Source organism: Lissotriton vulgaris, chromosome 7, assembly GCF_964263255.1.
Source record: "Lissotriton vulgaris chromosome 7, aLisVul1.2, whole genome shotgun sequence".
Taxonomy (NCBI): Eukaryota; Metazoa; Chordata; class Amphibia; order Caudata; family Salamandridae; genus Lissotriton; species Lissotriton vulgaris.
Window position 1 is genome coordinate 486,627,057 of NC_141695.1, and position 16,954 is coordinate 486,644,010.

Sequence of the window (16,954 nt, forward strand, 5' to 3'; positions counted from 1 at the left end):
TCACACCCAGTCCTTCCTGTGTTTTTGGCTGTCTAGAGGAAATGCACAAAGTGTATCTATCTCCTAACCCAGACGTGTTTAATAGACAGGCTCTCAGGCACAAAGAATAGTAAGTACAGAGAAATGTCTACTTTCTAAAAGTTTACATTTTGCAAGATAGGGAATGCACGCCATCTTTTAATAATATTCACCCTTTCTCAATTCCATCTTTTGTTCATGGTCGCGTGCTCGTTGGAATGGTGCACTGCCCTATCGGCACCAATGTACTACATCACTGTATTTCTAAAAGTGGCATTTCCAAATAGTAATGTTAAATCCAACTTCACCGGTAAGGAGGATTTATCATTACCATTCCACTCATATCAAACATGAAAAAGGAACTTGTTAGACCTGGCATCCTTAGCGTAATTTCCCCTATTGTTTTGCATCTGTTTCCTGTGATTTTTGCTGAATAAAGGATTCAATGTTGCTGGTCTAGATGCTTTAGGCACTTTGCCACTGATGATATGTGTCAAAGTACAAGTTCTTCCTGTTTACATTGTGTTATGGATTAGTGTTCCCATTATTGTCATATTTGATTTACTGGTAAGTCCCTAGTACAGTGCAATGTGTGTGCCCAGGTACTGTAAATCATATGCCAGTGCGCTGATTGCGCCACCCACATGAGTAGCCCTGTAAATGTATCTCGGACCTGCCATTAATGTGCCTGCGCACAGTTTTAAACTGTCATTTCGACCTGGCTGGTGCACCCACTTTCCAGACGCTACCCTTCCCTTTTCTTACGTGAGTCACCACTAAGGTAGGCTCAAGGTACCCCCTTGGGCAGGGTGCAGTGTATTTTTGTGCTTAATAACGTTTTGGGGGAAACCAGTGCCAGATAGGTAGTACTTTATTATAGCTGAATTTTAGTTTGTCTTCTCTCAATTCCCTGGGCCTGTGGGTCTAGAAGAGGTGACCAGTCCTCTTCTGAGTAGTCTAGTTCTAAAGAGGTTTGGCACTTTACCTTCAGAGTATTCCAGATTGGTTTGAAGTGTATTGCCTGTATTAACATAGAATAGAAACCAGAGACAATGCCTCTGTAGTTGCTCCGCATTTTGAGGGTGCGATGGGTAGGGGACTCTACTACTGATAGTTGTAACAAATTAAGTGTAGATTTCAAGCAGTGTTTTTGAAGGAACATCCAGAGCTGTGACCGTTCAATATGGAATTCAATTAAAAAAGTTTCAAAGGATTTGATGGTATTACCTATCAGTAGTTGACCTATGAATATGACTCCTTTGTCGCACTGTGACTCCTTTGTCCACTGCTCCTCTACTACACCATTTATCTTTCTCTTAGGAGCTCACTCAGTTCCTCCAGTAGATTGGTTGCCATTCATCCTTATTTTTGTAAGCAATAAGCTTAGGTAATTTGGGGACAGATATTTCTCAGGCTGAACATCAGCAGTGCATGACAAACCTCCACCTAAAGGCCTGTCTTTTTGGATTGCCCAGGCCAGTGTTGAGGAAGTAGAGGACAGCGACATTTTGGGATGTCCTTACAAAGGTATGGCGTGATCCATATTATTTTAAGGCCTTCTTTACTTCCTTCTCTAACTGGCTCTCCAAAGTCCATGTACAAAGCAGGGGAGCTGTAAGAGGAATTTTGTCAATCACCCAACGAGATGCAGCTTTATGCCATTACTATCACTTCTCATTACAGCTCCTTGGTCTACATTACATTCAAGACCATATCAAGACATTTCTGGTTGCCATTCTATAATAGCCACTTGCTCCGAACACTTAGACATCGCCTGGAGACCTATGGGAAGTTAATGGGTGTTCTCTGTGAGCTTTATAAAGCAGAGGTGCCTGCTCTCAATGCCAGATGAGTTCAGAACGGTGTACTTTTTAGAGGTGCATTTCCCATTTGTCAACTTGACTTGGTCTCAGGTAGTAGTTGAAGACATTGTGGTACTTTGTGCATGGCTGTAGGGAGTATGTACAAAACGAAAGGGAACGGTGTGATGCAATATTTTGCAATGCTATTGGTCATGTGGTTCAATATCAGCGTGTTTTTTTTTTGTTTGCCCTGCCCCAGTTTAAAAATATATCCTAAGTCTTTGTGTTATATAGTCATTCAAAACGTAATTTTACAGCAAACATATGGTTTGTAGTTCAGCCAGGATGTATGCTCTTACGAAGAAATTGTGTCACTATTTTTTGCATCACGCGCACTGTCTGCTTTTACATATAAAACACATGTTTTTAAAATGTCTTCCTATCTAGGACTGGTTATGGGGACTTTATAACATCTTCATCACATGTCTCCACAGAAAGAACCACCAGCGTGCAATAGATTCTTTACAAGCCAGCCTGGATGCAGAGGTGAAAGGGCGGACAGAATCCATGCGTGCGAAGAAGAAATTAGAAAACGATGTCAATGAGCTGGAAATACAGTTGGAACTGTCAAATAAAAACAACGGAGAGCTGGTGAAGCTGGGGAAAAAATTACAGCAGCAAGTGAAGGTATAGTTGAAAGAAACGAGCATCATTTCGTTCAGTTTCGTATCTATGAGGGAAAAATGTGTTTTAGTACCTCAACATTTGAAATGTATCTCTTCTCAATTCATATATTCCTAAAAACAATGTAAATATTCCAAATTTTGGAACAAAATACAAAAGGTGATATTATGATAGAACAGGACCAGGGAAATGCATTCCAAGAGGAAACTAGAAGAAAGGGGTGAAGTGTAATCAAAGAGGACACAGGGGCACTCCTTTGAAAAAACACAGGCAAAACAGAAAAGAAAACAAACAAAAAAGGAAAGGAGTCAAGCAGAAACAGAATGAAAGTGAGAAGAAAGGGGAAGAGAGACAAAGAAAGGGATTAGAAAGGTTACATCCTATCAGCACTAAAAAGGGAATTGAAAAAAAGGGTACAAGAAAACTGGAGTACTTGGAGAAAAACTCAAATTAATAAAAATAAATAAATACGAAACTATTTCAAACTGTAGATGTAAAAAATAAGTACTCCAGACCTACTAAATTCGAAATAATGAGGTACATTCAGATAAAAATATCTCACAAAAATCCCAACTTCCATGCTGTAGTAAACACAGCACAAAAGCTGTCTGGTCCAAATTACATTTTTACTGGTGATATTCAGGTTGGAGTACCCAATATACTGATCAGTTTTATAATGGGGAAATCTTTTGCAGCTGATTTTTTAACCATTTTGTTTCAACTTTATGACCAATTTTTTGTAGTTTTTGCGTTGTTTCAGTAGCAGCTGCCAGCTTGTCCGCAAAACCCAAAGAAATCAAGCTCAAAGCATACTCTTAAAAAGAGATGGCCATTTTTAGCACCACAACAACGTCTAAATGTGGTCAAAACAAAAATGTAATATCAATATTTGCGGTAATGATGACAACGTTAGTACTATAACTAATTATATTAATAACAACAATAATAGTAATAATAATAATGGACTAAGACTTGTTTTTTTATGTATCCGATGGCGCCCCAGACGTGTTGCTTTTCAACCCTGTTAATAATTATGTGCATTGTTAGTAGTCACTCGCATATTTAGCCAACTTTTAACCCTTCCGTGCTCCCGTCGGCGGTTGGCCGTCGCAAGCACTACCTCGCTAGTGCTGCAAACGGCCGATGCGGCTCTGCCCACTCTGCGGAATCACCGCACTACGGCGAAATAACGGCCGCGGTTAAGGAGTTATTGCAGGGATGCGCCAGAACTGATGTGTCACGCAATTCCCTCCTTGCGGCACCAGAGATGCGCCCCATTTACAATGCGGCGCACCATGGTGCAAGGAAGGGCAGATGCGTGACGCATCTTGTGGTGTACGGGCGGTGCATTGCTGGAGTAGCATCGCAAGTGCGACGCAACTCCTGCAATGTACAGAGGCCACCCATACATACAGGCGTAAGGATTTGACCCAGCAGCGTCGTAAAACTGACTCAGTGAAATCTTGTAGATTTCACCGCGTCAGTTTTACGGGGCTTTCCTTCGAGGGAACGCCCACCCTGCGACAGAACGCCCACATGAAACCTGACGCAGGTTTCATGTGGCGCAGGGCTTTACAAAGTGACGCATCCGCCTAGATGCGTCACGTTGTAAATAGGTCGCAGGGATGCGCCACGTTTCCGCGCCGTTGCGTGATGCAACGGAGGCGTAAACGTGGCACAAGTCTGACATAAATCTGCCCCATAGTTCGGTGATGAAACCCTTGGAGTAAAAATCACAAAGCATAGGTGTGTTCCTATTTGTTTACTGATACTGACATTGACAGCTGTTTAACTGGTCATTGGGATCTCAGTTGCACATGGGAGATCCTTACCCATTACAAAAAGTATTAATGTAAATATATGCCGTTACATACAATTAAGCCTACACCTGTTTTACTTTTTCCTCTTTTCCAGTCTCAGTGAAGTGGGTAATCCAACTGCCTAGGATTAGAAATGAGAGTGATCCACATGAAGCGTTGAAAATTTTGTGAGCCTTTATACAAGTTTACCACAATACCACTAACATAACAATTTACTATAATCCAGAGTTTGGGGCCATAGAAATTCTATAATCACTTACAAACATAAGGTCCTCCGATAGATCTTTGTAAGAGCTAATAGGGACTCAGATAATTAGAGACAGAAACCATTCCTTCCTTGAAGAGATGGCTGTCTAACAACAAAATCAAAAACTGTACAATGTCAATAAATTCATCAATAAAAGGACAAACTTAGAATAGGTATCAAGGTACCTTTATCTAAACTGCAAGATGAATGGCTGATGCACACAAAAATACATTAGAATCATTAATACTTTGGTTCATCAAAGAAATACAAGTAAATTCACAATATACTCACAGTTTAAAGCAAAATAAATCTTAAATCAATAACTGGCGTGAGAGGAGAGAGTAAGAGAAAGAAAGGAATTACACATTGCAATTTCAGTATTCAATTAGAGATTCATACAAGCCTAAGCTCAATGCTAAAGGACAGCGTGCTAGAGTTTGAAAAGTCAACCTTTCAGCCGAAAGGTATAGCCTGCACAACTTCACCAGCTGATGAGGTGCAAAGAGAAAACAGGAGAGTTCAGTCTCAGGGAAAGTCAGAGTTAGTATTGACAGCATGTTACGGCCAAGATTTGCAAGGAAAAAAGCCAACCGCTAACGTCCTTTTCCCACAAGCTAATTATACCTCGAAACATTCACAATTCCATTCCACAAATGTAGCTTCTTCACGGTCTTACACAATTCTATTCGTTGAGATCCATGGTGTGCTCATGGAATGATCATTCTTTTAGTCCCAGATCATCCGGAATCTACACGTGATACTTTTGTCCTTTGTCTGCTATTTTTTAAGAATTTGTAATTTGAAGTCACCTCGGAAATAGGAAGCAACTTATTCATATCCTCATGCACCTTTCTGAGTTAGCGTGCAACAAGGTTAAAGCTATTATTCACGGAGATAAAATATTCTAACTGTAGAAAGGAAACTTCATTGATAACATTACATAGCTGCAATTCAATCAGGTCTGCATTTTTAGAAATTATGAAGGACAAATTTCATTTTCTAAGGCTACAATAGAAAAGCATTCAAACACTTTGTGGGATATTTACAACGGAAGTGGCAGAGTGAGGCATTAGCCGTCATGGCTTAACACCTCAGTCCGCCACTTCAGAATCACAAGGCTGCACCATATTTACGGGAATATGGTGCAGCCTTGCATTTCCCCCTGTGCTGGTGCTACACTTAGCAATATAGCACCAAAGCAGACTCCCTTGCACCATAGTGCAAGGGCGTCTGCGTGCAGGGGAAAGATTGTTCATGTACAGGAAGGTCTCCCTTCTTGTACATAAACAATCTTTAAAGGCCATTTTGTCTCTTTTATGTGTGCTGTTTAATGCAGCACACATGGATGTCACAAATTGTCAGTTTTTTAAAGATTGTTTGTGTGCAGGAAGGGGGTCCTTCCTACACATAAACAATCGAAGGAGTTTTGGTTTTTCCATGAGTGCTGCTTCAGGAAGTCCACATGAAAAAAGTAAAAACAAGGAGAAATAAAGCATTTCTCCTCATTTTGCCAAGTGAAGACCAGGGTTTCCCTGGTCTTAATTTTGGTACTGCTTCATATTTATGCTGCCCTGTAAATAGGAGGCAGCGTCAAAATCAATGGGTGTTGCGGAGGAACGTCCACTGCAACAGCCACTGCCCACCCCTTTCACGCTAAGCATAGCGTTAAAGGGTGCCTTGTTTACAAGGCAGTGTTAAGCCATGTTAAGTGGCTTAAAGCTGCCTTGTAAATAAGGTGAGGGCCCTATCGCCACCACAACTTCATTGAAAGTGAAGTTGCAGCAGCGATAGGGGCTTGTACATATGCCCCTTTCAGGATTACTTGGAAAAACAACAAATTCATCATTTTCTAAAGAATAAACACTCCATTATTGAAATTGAGAATATATAAGAAATAATATAGAAAGCATCTTTTCATTACACTTATAAACATGGTCTGTTTAGAATTCATTAAAGTATAACCAAACACTTTCCTTTTAGATTTCTCGTGTCAAAGAAACTATAAGCAGGAATCATTTTACTTGAACGTTATTATAATTATTATTTTGTTAAAATTACAATTTACATTATAACTTCTCACATAAATATCATAGTAAGTTAGTAGGTTTCTCTCTCTGTCACAAATTTCTCAGTTTCACCAGTTTTGCAACTCTTCTGCATGGTTTTACGATGCAGTTTTAAATCTCATGTTCACCTAGACACAATGTTAATCATGGTTCATAAGTACATATTAGTATTTTTCACACCATGAGCAGGATTTGACCGAGCAAAGTCATTCCTAAATAGTCATGCTCCATCAATCCCTCCTCTGATGGTGAATCTAGCCATCACACAATCTATATTATCTGATAACAATCTGATTATTTTAGAATGCACTTGTTTTCATCTGGTTTTAGTCTAACAACCTCTATATCCCTTAACACTTAGTAATAAGCACCTTTTTTTGTCTTTTTCTGGCCCTTCGTATTGTCTCTCCTATTTTACACTGACAACATCTATGTATGAGTATTATAACTATTATGGCAACATCAATTATTGGTGTTAATATTTGTCCTACTAAGCTGTTACCCAGTGCTGCAAACAATTTTCCAATGGGGAAAAACCCTTTCTCCCATGCGCCATCAACCTTTAGTTGTGTTAAATCACTAAGCAATTGAGTAATGTTACTAATATATCCCCGCAAATCTCTGCTTTTTTGTCAGATATTTAAGTAGTCCATTGTTGAATTTTCAGAATACTACAGACTCCTCCCTCTTTTGCTAATTGTATATCAAGGGCAAGCAGGTTCTGCAAAACCGTTTATCTAATAGCAACCATTTCAGTATCAATCACTAAGAGCCCACCAGCAGTATCCGTTGCTCAACCACTGTAGACAATTTTCTAATTTTATGTGAGTTCAAAATCTCTCCCACTGAAGGTATTAATGCACCAAAAAATACCACCCACAATTTCCACAGCACATATTCCCCTTTTACTCCATGTTAGTTTCTTTTTATTGGTTCCATATTTTTCTTTCACATGGTAAAATTTTGGGAAAACTATTCCAATATAACAACATCCATATCAAAGTTGATGCAACCTATAATAAGCATTTTTACCACACACACATAGTATACTCCAGGGTAAACTGGATCAGTACCACCTCTTAATCCCCAAACCCCCATAATTAGGAAGGTATGTTCACTTTCACTGGAACCAAGGAAATAATTATTACATTCAGTCTTTTGTCTTAGTAAGCTTTACCTTGTGATGCCAATCCAAAGTCATTGCAGAATATGTCTCACCTTTCTTATAGCCACCCTTCCTATGAGCCCATGGAGGTATTCTAGATTTTTGCTAGAAGATTTCTCCTTAAATTCTTGCCGTCTATCACATTACGAAAGCTACATGTTAGGTTATTTCTGTGTGCATTTACAGTATCAATAGGCTTAGTGGTATGGAAACATTCTCCCATTATTTCTACATTTCTCACACTACTCACTATATTCATGTTCTTCTTAATAGGAACTTCTGAAAAAAATAAATCATAGTTGGAGTAAAAGTATTGAAATTGCTCTTTGCCATCGAACAAACTTGTTAGTACACTACATGAATTCCATATGTTAAAGGAAGATGGTAATAAATCACCTGTTCCTATGAAGGTAAATGCATGCACACATAGCAATCTCTTGCATCCATAGTATTGACATACTCATACAAAAGTTTAGTAAAAACAATTTAATGAAAAGTCAGTAATAGATTTTTCTTGGTGTAAGTCATTTCCAGATAGTTTCTTAATATCTACTTCAGCATCCTCATTAAGGACTCTTGCTACCTCAGTTATTGTACTCACATATTCATTAGTATGTTTGACCGAAAACATGAAATAAAGCACAATTATTACTAACACCAACTAGAAAATTAATAACACAAGAGCACATAATAAGCAAGCGTTTAAATACTTTCGTTCTAAATGAACTTTGATTTTGACTACCAGTCTTAGAACTATCCATTTTAAAGAGAAAGAAGAAAGAGAAAAGAAAATATTCAAAATTCAAAAATATTCAAAAATGTAATTTAATATTCAATCAGTTTTAAATTAGCAAGGTTTGTGTTCAACACACTTTCCGCGTTTCAGGTCACAGCCTTATTTTCCAAATCTCCTCTCTTTTTTTCCACAGTTACTGTTCATTTAGGGTGGCTCATATGATGAGCTGTCTTTGAAACATTATTCAATGAATTATTTTACCCAATCATTTATGACAGACAAATATATCCATTCAGGTGCTGCATACTTTTGACGTGAAATTTGTGCTCTTTTTGTTCTGCGTACTGTGTTTTCTTCTCCGTCTGTATCACTTTGTTCAGATTGTCTAGAAACTTCCACTACAGTTTTTGGGTTCTTTCTGCACAAAGTATTTTTCAACTGCTTAGCTCCTGCAGGCCATTTATCACCTGTTCACACTTGTTTTTCAGGTACACCATCTGTCTCACTTTTCTCAAGACGCCGCTTAGCTGATTCCCTTTTTTCTTTTTCTCTATCACACTCAGGGACCAACTCTTCTTTAGTTTCGACAGTGACAGTGCTCTGCAGCCCAGTAGCTTGTGCACACTCTACTTGATTCTCAGTCTGTTCAGTCTCTCTTTGTTCACCCTAAACTGACTCTGTACTTTAAAGTGGACATGGGACAAGTATGAGCAGCATGCACCCTGTTAGGCAAACCACCACCTTTTACTGCTGCTGTTGTCACAAGAATCACTTGATATGTCCCACGCCAATGAGGTTGCAAACAAGACTTCCTCACATGTTTTTTCATGAGCACCCAGTCACCTGGGGACAAATCATGTGCTTTTTCTTGTTGGACAGTAGTTGCGACTTCTCCTACCTGGTGAGACACGGAACGCACTATGTCAGCCACTCATTTACAATAATCGAGTAATAAATCAACAGGAATGTTCACAAGCTGATTTGCTGGGACTGTTGGCTGTCTCATAGCCCTCCCCATGACAATTTCGTGAGAGGACAGTCCTGTGCTTCTATCTAGGATACTTCTCAAACTCATCAACACCATTGGTAATGCATCAGGCCATTTCAGTGTTGTAGATGCACAAACAGCCAATCAAGATGTTTCTGTGCCATTTATTTGCCCGACCATGTCAGAAGCCTCAGGTTGATAAGTATAATGTAATTTTTGCTCCATCTGTAAGGTAAAAAGAACAGTTGATGGACAGAATGCAGAACAATGTCATAGATTCACCCCAGTACAGGGATCTGGGCCTAAATCCATTGTTTTTTTGCTCACCATGCCATTCCAGTTTGAACCCAGTCATATGCAAATCAGTCTTTACCCTGTGCCACATGGGAACAGTCCAGCCCGAACTGCCAAGCCAGGTCCTCCCTGGACTGGAAACAAGCATCCTAAGACCAGTTTTGGGGTTTCACCCCTCTTCAATCAGGATAGCTTAATTCCAGTGGCATGGAGAGCACGGAACCCACGTCTGGGCATACTCGTTCCACTCAGGGTGGCAAATGCAAAAAGAACCGTTGATGGACAGAATGCAGAACAATAGAAATAATGAAGGACAAATTTAATTTTCTAAGGCATACAATAGAAAAACAGTAACACACAGCCACGGTCGGTAGTAGGAGTTCCTGCAGGTCGGTGACGTGGGGAGGGGGAGGGGCAGGGTGGGGAATAGTAATGTATGGATTACGGAGTATAACAGGTAAGTAAACATATAAATAAGTAAATAAAACGAATTTCATTGGCCGCACTGCATCACATTTGGTGATGCAGTGCGCGCAACGAAATTCGTTTTATTAATTTACACACTTTGAAGCCTACATGTAAAAACCACAAATTATTGAAATCTAGAATACATACAAAATAATATGGAAAGCATCTTTTCATTAAACTTATAGATGTAGTCGGTTTACAATTCATTAAAGTATAACCAAACACTTTCTTTTTAGATTTCTCATATAAAGAAAATATAAGCAGGGATCCTTTTACTTGAACGTTCCTATAATTATTATTCTGTTAAAAGTACGATTTACATTTTTTCTTTTCACATAAATATCATAGTAATTTAGTAGGATTTTCTCTTTGTCACAAATTTCTCAGTTTCACCAGTGTTGCTACTCTTCTGCATGCTTTTACTATGCAGTATTTAAAGAAAGAAAATCTTTCACGTATTGTGACATTCCTGCATGCTTTTACAATGAAGTTTTAAATCTCATGTTCATCTAGACACAATGTTAATCTTGGTTTATAAGTACATAATTGTATTTTTCACTGCATGAGCAGGATTTGACCAAGCAAAATCATTCTTAAATAATCCTGCTCTATCAAGAGACATATGTAAAATATCTTTTTTTCTGATGATTGCAAAAATTATTGTATAAAGTGTTTTCATTCCTTATACCCAATGTGAAAATGAGCAGCAAGGCTGCATTGCCTACCAATATTGTACCTCTGTGCATTCCACATTCAGTTTTTGGAGTGCTTGTAAGAATGGGAAAACTTTACACTTGTTCCTAACATTCTGTTATGGATGTGTTGGGACTCTCCTAGTATGAATAGCTGTGTTGGGATTTACCTATTTTGAAAAGTTATGCTGTGATTTACCCAATTTGCATAGCTGTGTTTGGATTAACTTATTTTATATAGCTATTTTGGGATTCACCTAATTTGCATAACTTTGTTGGGATTTTGGTAATTAGCAGAACTGTATAAGGTTTCACCCAATTTACATTGCATTTTCCAGGCCATCTGTACACAATGTGTACTGTGCCTTAGGTTCTCTTCCAGAGGTCCCCTACCAAGGTGGGGAATCAGTTTTCAGCTGAATGCAGAGCTTCAGTTTTTTCCATTTGTATTACAAATTCATAAAATCGTTGTGAATTGGGCCCTACGGCGTCATTTCGGAAGATGCAGGCATCTCTGGGTCAGATGTACGACCCTTTTTAGCAGTCGTAAATGGAAAATTGGACAGTTTGCAACCACTTAGAAGGATTGTGATATGTACAAACCCTATTTTGCAAATAAGTAACCTATTACCGACTTGCAAAATAGGGTTGGCGAGTCACTATTAGGAAGGGCGTGCCAAGGGCGTTCCTTGCTAATAGCGAGTTGCACTGGATGTATGATTGGTTTGTACCCGTAAATGTGGTCGCAAAACAATCACAGATACCACCTACTTCAAGTATGTGGTAAGCCAGTCGTCAATGGGAAGGGGTGCCCAGGGGACTCCTTCTCCTTTGTGACTGGCAGTTAAATCGTTTTTTAAGAGCAGTGGTCCTTTAGACCACTGCCTGCTCTTAAAAAATGAAACAGAAACGTTTAATTTTTATTTTTTAATATGCTTCCCATTTTCCTTACAGGAGAAAGGCCTGCATTCGAAAAACAAAAAACAGCTTTTTTTAAAAGGCAGTCACAGACATGGTAGTCCACTCTGCTGACCCCAGCAGGACACCATCTCAGAGTGCTAGCCATTCCCAATAGGTCGCAGATTGCGACATGCCACATAAATATTTATGAGGCGGGTCATTTGCGACCCCATTAGGAACAGCTAAATATATCTGAGACACATTAGTACATTCCGTTTTGCGAGTAGTGAACTGTGACCCACAAAACGCAAATGGTTGTACATTTGGCCCCATGTGTGGTATTAGCGCACACAGGAATCCCGATGCCCTGGGGTGTGGTAATTAACTGAATTCTGTATTCACCTCTTCTCAGGATCTGCAGACACAAGTGGAGGAAGATTCTCGAAATCAGGAGGACATGCGAGAGCAGTGCAATCTGATGGAGAGGCGATGCGGCTTGCTGGCCTCAGAAGTGGAGGAGACGCGAACCGTGTTGGAAACAGTGGAAAAATCACGCAAGACACAAGAGCAGGAATTACTAGACACCACAGAAAAGTTCAACGACCTGAATAACCAGGTAGGGCTGCGTGATATATCTTTCATAGTTTAAAACTAGTTAAATTGTAATGATAGGCAGGATATGCACCCCTGAGAAAGACAATCCTTAGTAATAATCAGTCATAATTGCCAAAGAGACGAACTTTCCTCAACAGTGCAAAACACAAAAGTGTCAATGAATTAAATAGATTAAAGGTATTTGCTTTTACAACACTTTTTTTATGTAGGACTTTATACCACACTCCTGCTATTTCTAAGCACTGTAAATAGTAGAGGTTACTTTGACCCATGTTAACGGTAGTCAGTTTACCAACATCTGAAAGATGCCGGGCAGTATTTGCTTTGCAACGATTCAATCCTTTATCCTGATTGCATAGGGTAAATGGTTTAGCCCATATTCATTTATTTCGAAATATCTAGTAAGTTAGTGGTTCCAAGCAGAATATATTGGCTCTGACTCCAAATTGGTCCATGGAAAAGCATCAGGGAGTGCAACATTTGAATAGTATGCACTGATTTTACAAATAAGGGCATTACTTAAACTCCTGTGGTACAGAGTAGTTGTGCACCCCTCTGAGGTCCGCGGCTCAGCACAGTGCCTTTATATAGAGTTACTTGACCTGCCCAAGGAACATTTCATGAGTCCCTCAACAAACGTTTGATCACTTTAAAGCCCTTGAAAAGAGTAGCTCTATATCTATTGCATATTTTAGTACTCAGGTGCTACCCTGACACTTTGTGTAATTAGTCATAATCCTCATTCACAAAAGACCAACTTCAAACAACATCACCTGAGAATTACAGGGATGTGGTTTTAGGTTGAACACTACAGCTGCTAATGTCACAGGAACAGAGCTAAGATTAGAACAAGACAAACATTACTCAGTGTGTTCAGTCTTTCTGCAGTGGCAGTAGCACTGGAAACTCTATAGAAAGACCCTGAACATCTATACCTTGGAAAAGGGACAAGAGCTCACCTTGTCAATGCTGCATTAGATCCAATGGATGTTTATGGTGGCTGTTAATTTTACCAGGACTGGGGGGAGGGGCTGGTGGGCCACAGAGGCACACAAACACTCATAGTTAGGGTAATGAAGTTACACACCCAAGATAAGAACTGCTCACCCACTTGGTAGCTTGGCAGAGCAGTCAGGTTTATCCCAGTGGCAATGTGTAAAGCGTTTGCGCAACACACAGACACACCAGTGGCACACTAGGCAAACCACAAAAGAGACTCCACGCAAGGTTATATAAAAATATCCTTTGTAATATCCATAAAACACATAAGACCACAATCACATAAATAACTGTGCTACTAGGTACTTTTGATGATGCCATAAAATCACTTGTCATCATTTCACAAGTTGGGCACTATCATATAGACTTATATATTGCCCATGTCATCAGAACACATTATGGCTAACATCGCAGTCAGAGCATTACTGTACATATTTATAGCCTACGCAGTTCATAGAACATTGTGAGAACATTATGCATCACACTTAGTGCACCCTTACTGTACATATGGGGCAGTTTTGGCAAATAACACTTATTATTATGTCTTAGTAAGGCATAACAATGGTATACATCAATTTATCAGATCCTGAAAATGCAGCAGTTTGTTCATCCATGACTCACTACCCACCATGGCACAGAAATCGCCTGTAAATGCAAGTTAGGTAATTGTAACCCGCAGGCCACAGGAGCCTCTCAGTGTCTACTACGGGTATTACAGTAAGTCTGCAGAACACTTGTGTTAGCAAACAACCTGGGAGCATTGCTAACTATGCCTTTCTTCCTTGCTGCCTCACGGTAGCTACCTTGCTGACCTTACGGCAGCTGCCTTGTTGACTCAGCCTTTCTCCATGGGCACCGGGGCTAGCTGAGCAGGGCTGGGCTGCCTCCTCGGTCGGTGTGGCCGGCACAAGGGGGAATGAGGCCTCAGCCAGTTCAGGTACTTCTGTACGTCGTGGTCGTGTAGCACTGTTCTGAGTGGTTGGGCCACTCTTTCTCTCCTTCGGCATACAGCAATGCTGGCTTACGTTAAAGGGCTCCTTCTGGCAAATGGGGAGCACTCTCCATGCTGGGGCCACACCTGAAGCGCTTAACATGCACCTACTCCTTTTTTCAGAATAATTAAAGTATTGAACACTCCCCAGACCCTGAACACCACTCATCCCTCAATTTGGGATGCAAGTTAAAGGGCTCAACATGCACTTTAAAAATGGGAAGGGTTTAGAACAGTCCAGTCCTTTCACCGCTTCAGGCAGGTTCTTTTGGAATATAGCAAATATCTTCCTTGCAGCCTTTTATCTCCGTGAGACTTCTAACAGGAGGCAAGCACACACAAGCCCTTGGAGATTATTCCCAAGCAGGATAGCACAGCAAGACAAAAAGAGTCAGCCCTTTTCCTCCACCACAGACAGAAGCAGGAACTGCAGGCCAACCCACCCTTCACTTAGAAAAGGCAGCACTCCGCACACAGTTTTCCCCTTTTCTTCTTGGCAGTGTCCTCGTGTAATCTTAAGTCCTGGGGGTTTAGGTGTAATACTTATACCCCATTTTGTCATTGTTCTCTTTACTGCAAGGGTTTCTGATCACAGTCCAAACCAGTCCTGTCCTCCCTGGTGCCACATGACCTCAGGGGGCAGAGAAGCATTTTGAAAAAGTACACAGCCTATTCAGGTGCCAGCATAACTCTTCTAACTACTCTAAATGCAGACCAAGTCTATTCAACCCAGCGATGAGTCACCAAGGCAAGGCAGGACACATCTAAACCCCCGCCCCCCAGTGACTATCTGGAGGGAGTGCACATCCCCAGCTCCTGTCACTCAAACACCAGACGCTGAATACACGAACAGCCAGAGCCACCCAGAATGGTAAAGTAAGAAAATGGCCACTTTCTAAAAGTGACATTTTCAAACACAGAATTTAAAAACCATCTTTACCAGAAGGTGTGTTAATAAATTCTGAGTTCAGTGAGCCTAAAATTTGTTTTTCTAACTTGTACCTATTGAAAGTTTCACATGTACAAATGTTTTATTGCAAACCCAATGATACGCCTATGGGACAGACATACAGTATTTCACTATCAGGACATGTCACACACACACCAGTACATGTACTACCTTTCACATACACTGCACTCTGCTCATGGGTGTACCCTGGGCCTACACTAGGGCCTACATTAGGGGTGCATTACATGTAAGGAAAGGGAAGGTTTGGGGCAGGCAAGTGGGTGCACTAGCCAGGTCAACATGGCAGTTTACAACTGCACGCACAGACACTACAGTGGTAGGTCTGAGACACATTTACAGGTCTACTCATGTGGGTGGCACTACTAGTTTTGTGAGCCCACTAGTAGCATTTAATTTGCAGGCACTGGTACACCTTGTTCAGCCTGACAGACTCTCTTCATTTCTGCCTAAAAGGGCAAAGAGGCACAGTCCCCCAGCCCTTAAGGTCTGACTGCTGCTGCCCAACATTCCGGGAAGCTCGTGACCTCTAAAGACCCCTGATCTATACTTTCAACATCATACATATAAGTGCAAAGTGTTGGATTATAGGCAACCAGTGATAATCAGTTTTGCTCTTAGCCCACAACAACTAGTGTGACTCACACACCTAGAATATCAGGGTTATCAACTACTCAGTCCACCATGTCATACATTTACACAGCCACCATTATACCACCCCTGACTGACCGACCCTCATATGCCAACAAATCAACATTCATGCTCTAACACCGCCACCACTGTACACCAACACACTCCTATCATAAGATCACACATCCCAATATCATGTACATTCAGCATACATAAACACACAGACCCAGTAGTACAGACCCATACATGCACCATCATATGTCAATACACGCACCATCATATGTCCACACAACAAATCATCCCACACCACCACAACCACCATCATTCAACCACATATTCACGATTGTAATATTGTAGTACGCTGGCTCTGTATATACTTTATGAAAGTGAGGTATAGTGTGCACAGAGTCCAGTGGAACGCAGAAGGTATGCAGAGGTAAAGTATATAGAACCTCACTCTCTATTTGTGGTTCTGTGATCGAGCAGTAAGGCTTTATCAGAGGACAGTGTTAAGCATTTTTTGTACACACTCAGTCAGCAAATGAATTCACACACTCAAAGACTGAACTTCAGACCAATTGTTTTTAAATACAAAAATATTCTTTTAGTTATTTTATTTTCGAGAACCTAGCAAGCCAGGCACAGGTAAGTGATACTTAGCTGTAAATATACAGTTGTAATACAGTTTGAATTGTGACTGTATATGCGCTTTGTTTAGACTTACAGTATTGTTATTGAGAAATGCAATGCTTTAAATACAGTACAAATACTTTGAATAGGACTTTTAGTAAAATTACAGGTAAGTTACTTTTGAGATTACTTTTCTGACACAGTGGAGTATGCCTGGATACTGCACAGGGGCATTTCCTGTA

General features: G+C 40.3%; 1 protein-coding gene across 4 annotated transcripts in view; it reads left to right on the top strand.

The window, feature by feature from the left end:
• Positions 1 to 16,954, top strand: part of MYH16 (myosin heavy chain 16) — a 1,042,471-nt gene that overhangs the window by 966,771 nt on the left and 58,746 nt on the right. For all 4 annotated transcript variants that reach the window (XM_086930547.1, XM_086930548.1, XM_086930550.1 and 1 more), the window contains 2 exons: positions 2,315 to 2,507; positions 12,293 to 12,496. In XM_086930547.1, the coding sequence (XP_086786673.1) occupies positions 2,315 to 2,507; positions 12,293 to 12,496 (397 nt within the window). The remainder of the gene's footprint in view (positions 1 to 2,314; positions 2,508 to 12,292; positions 12,497 to 16,954) is intronic.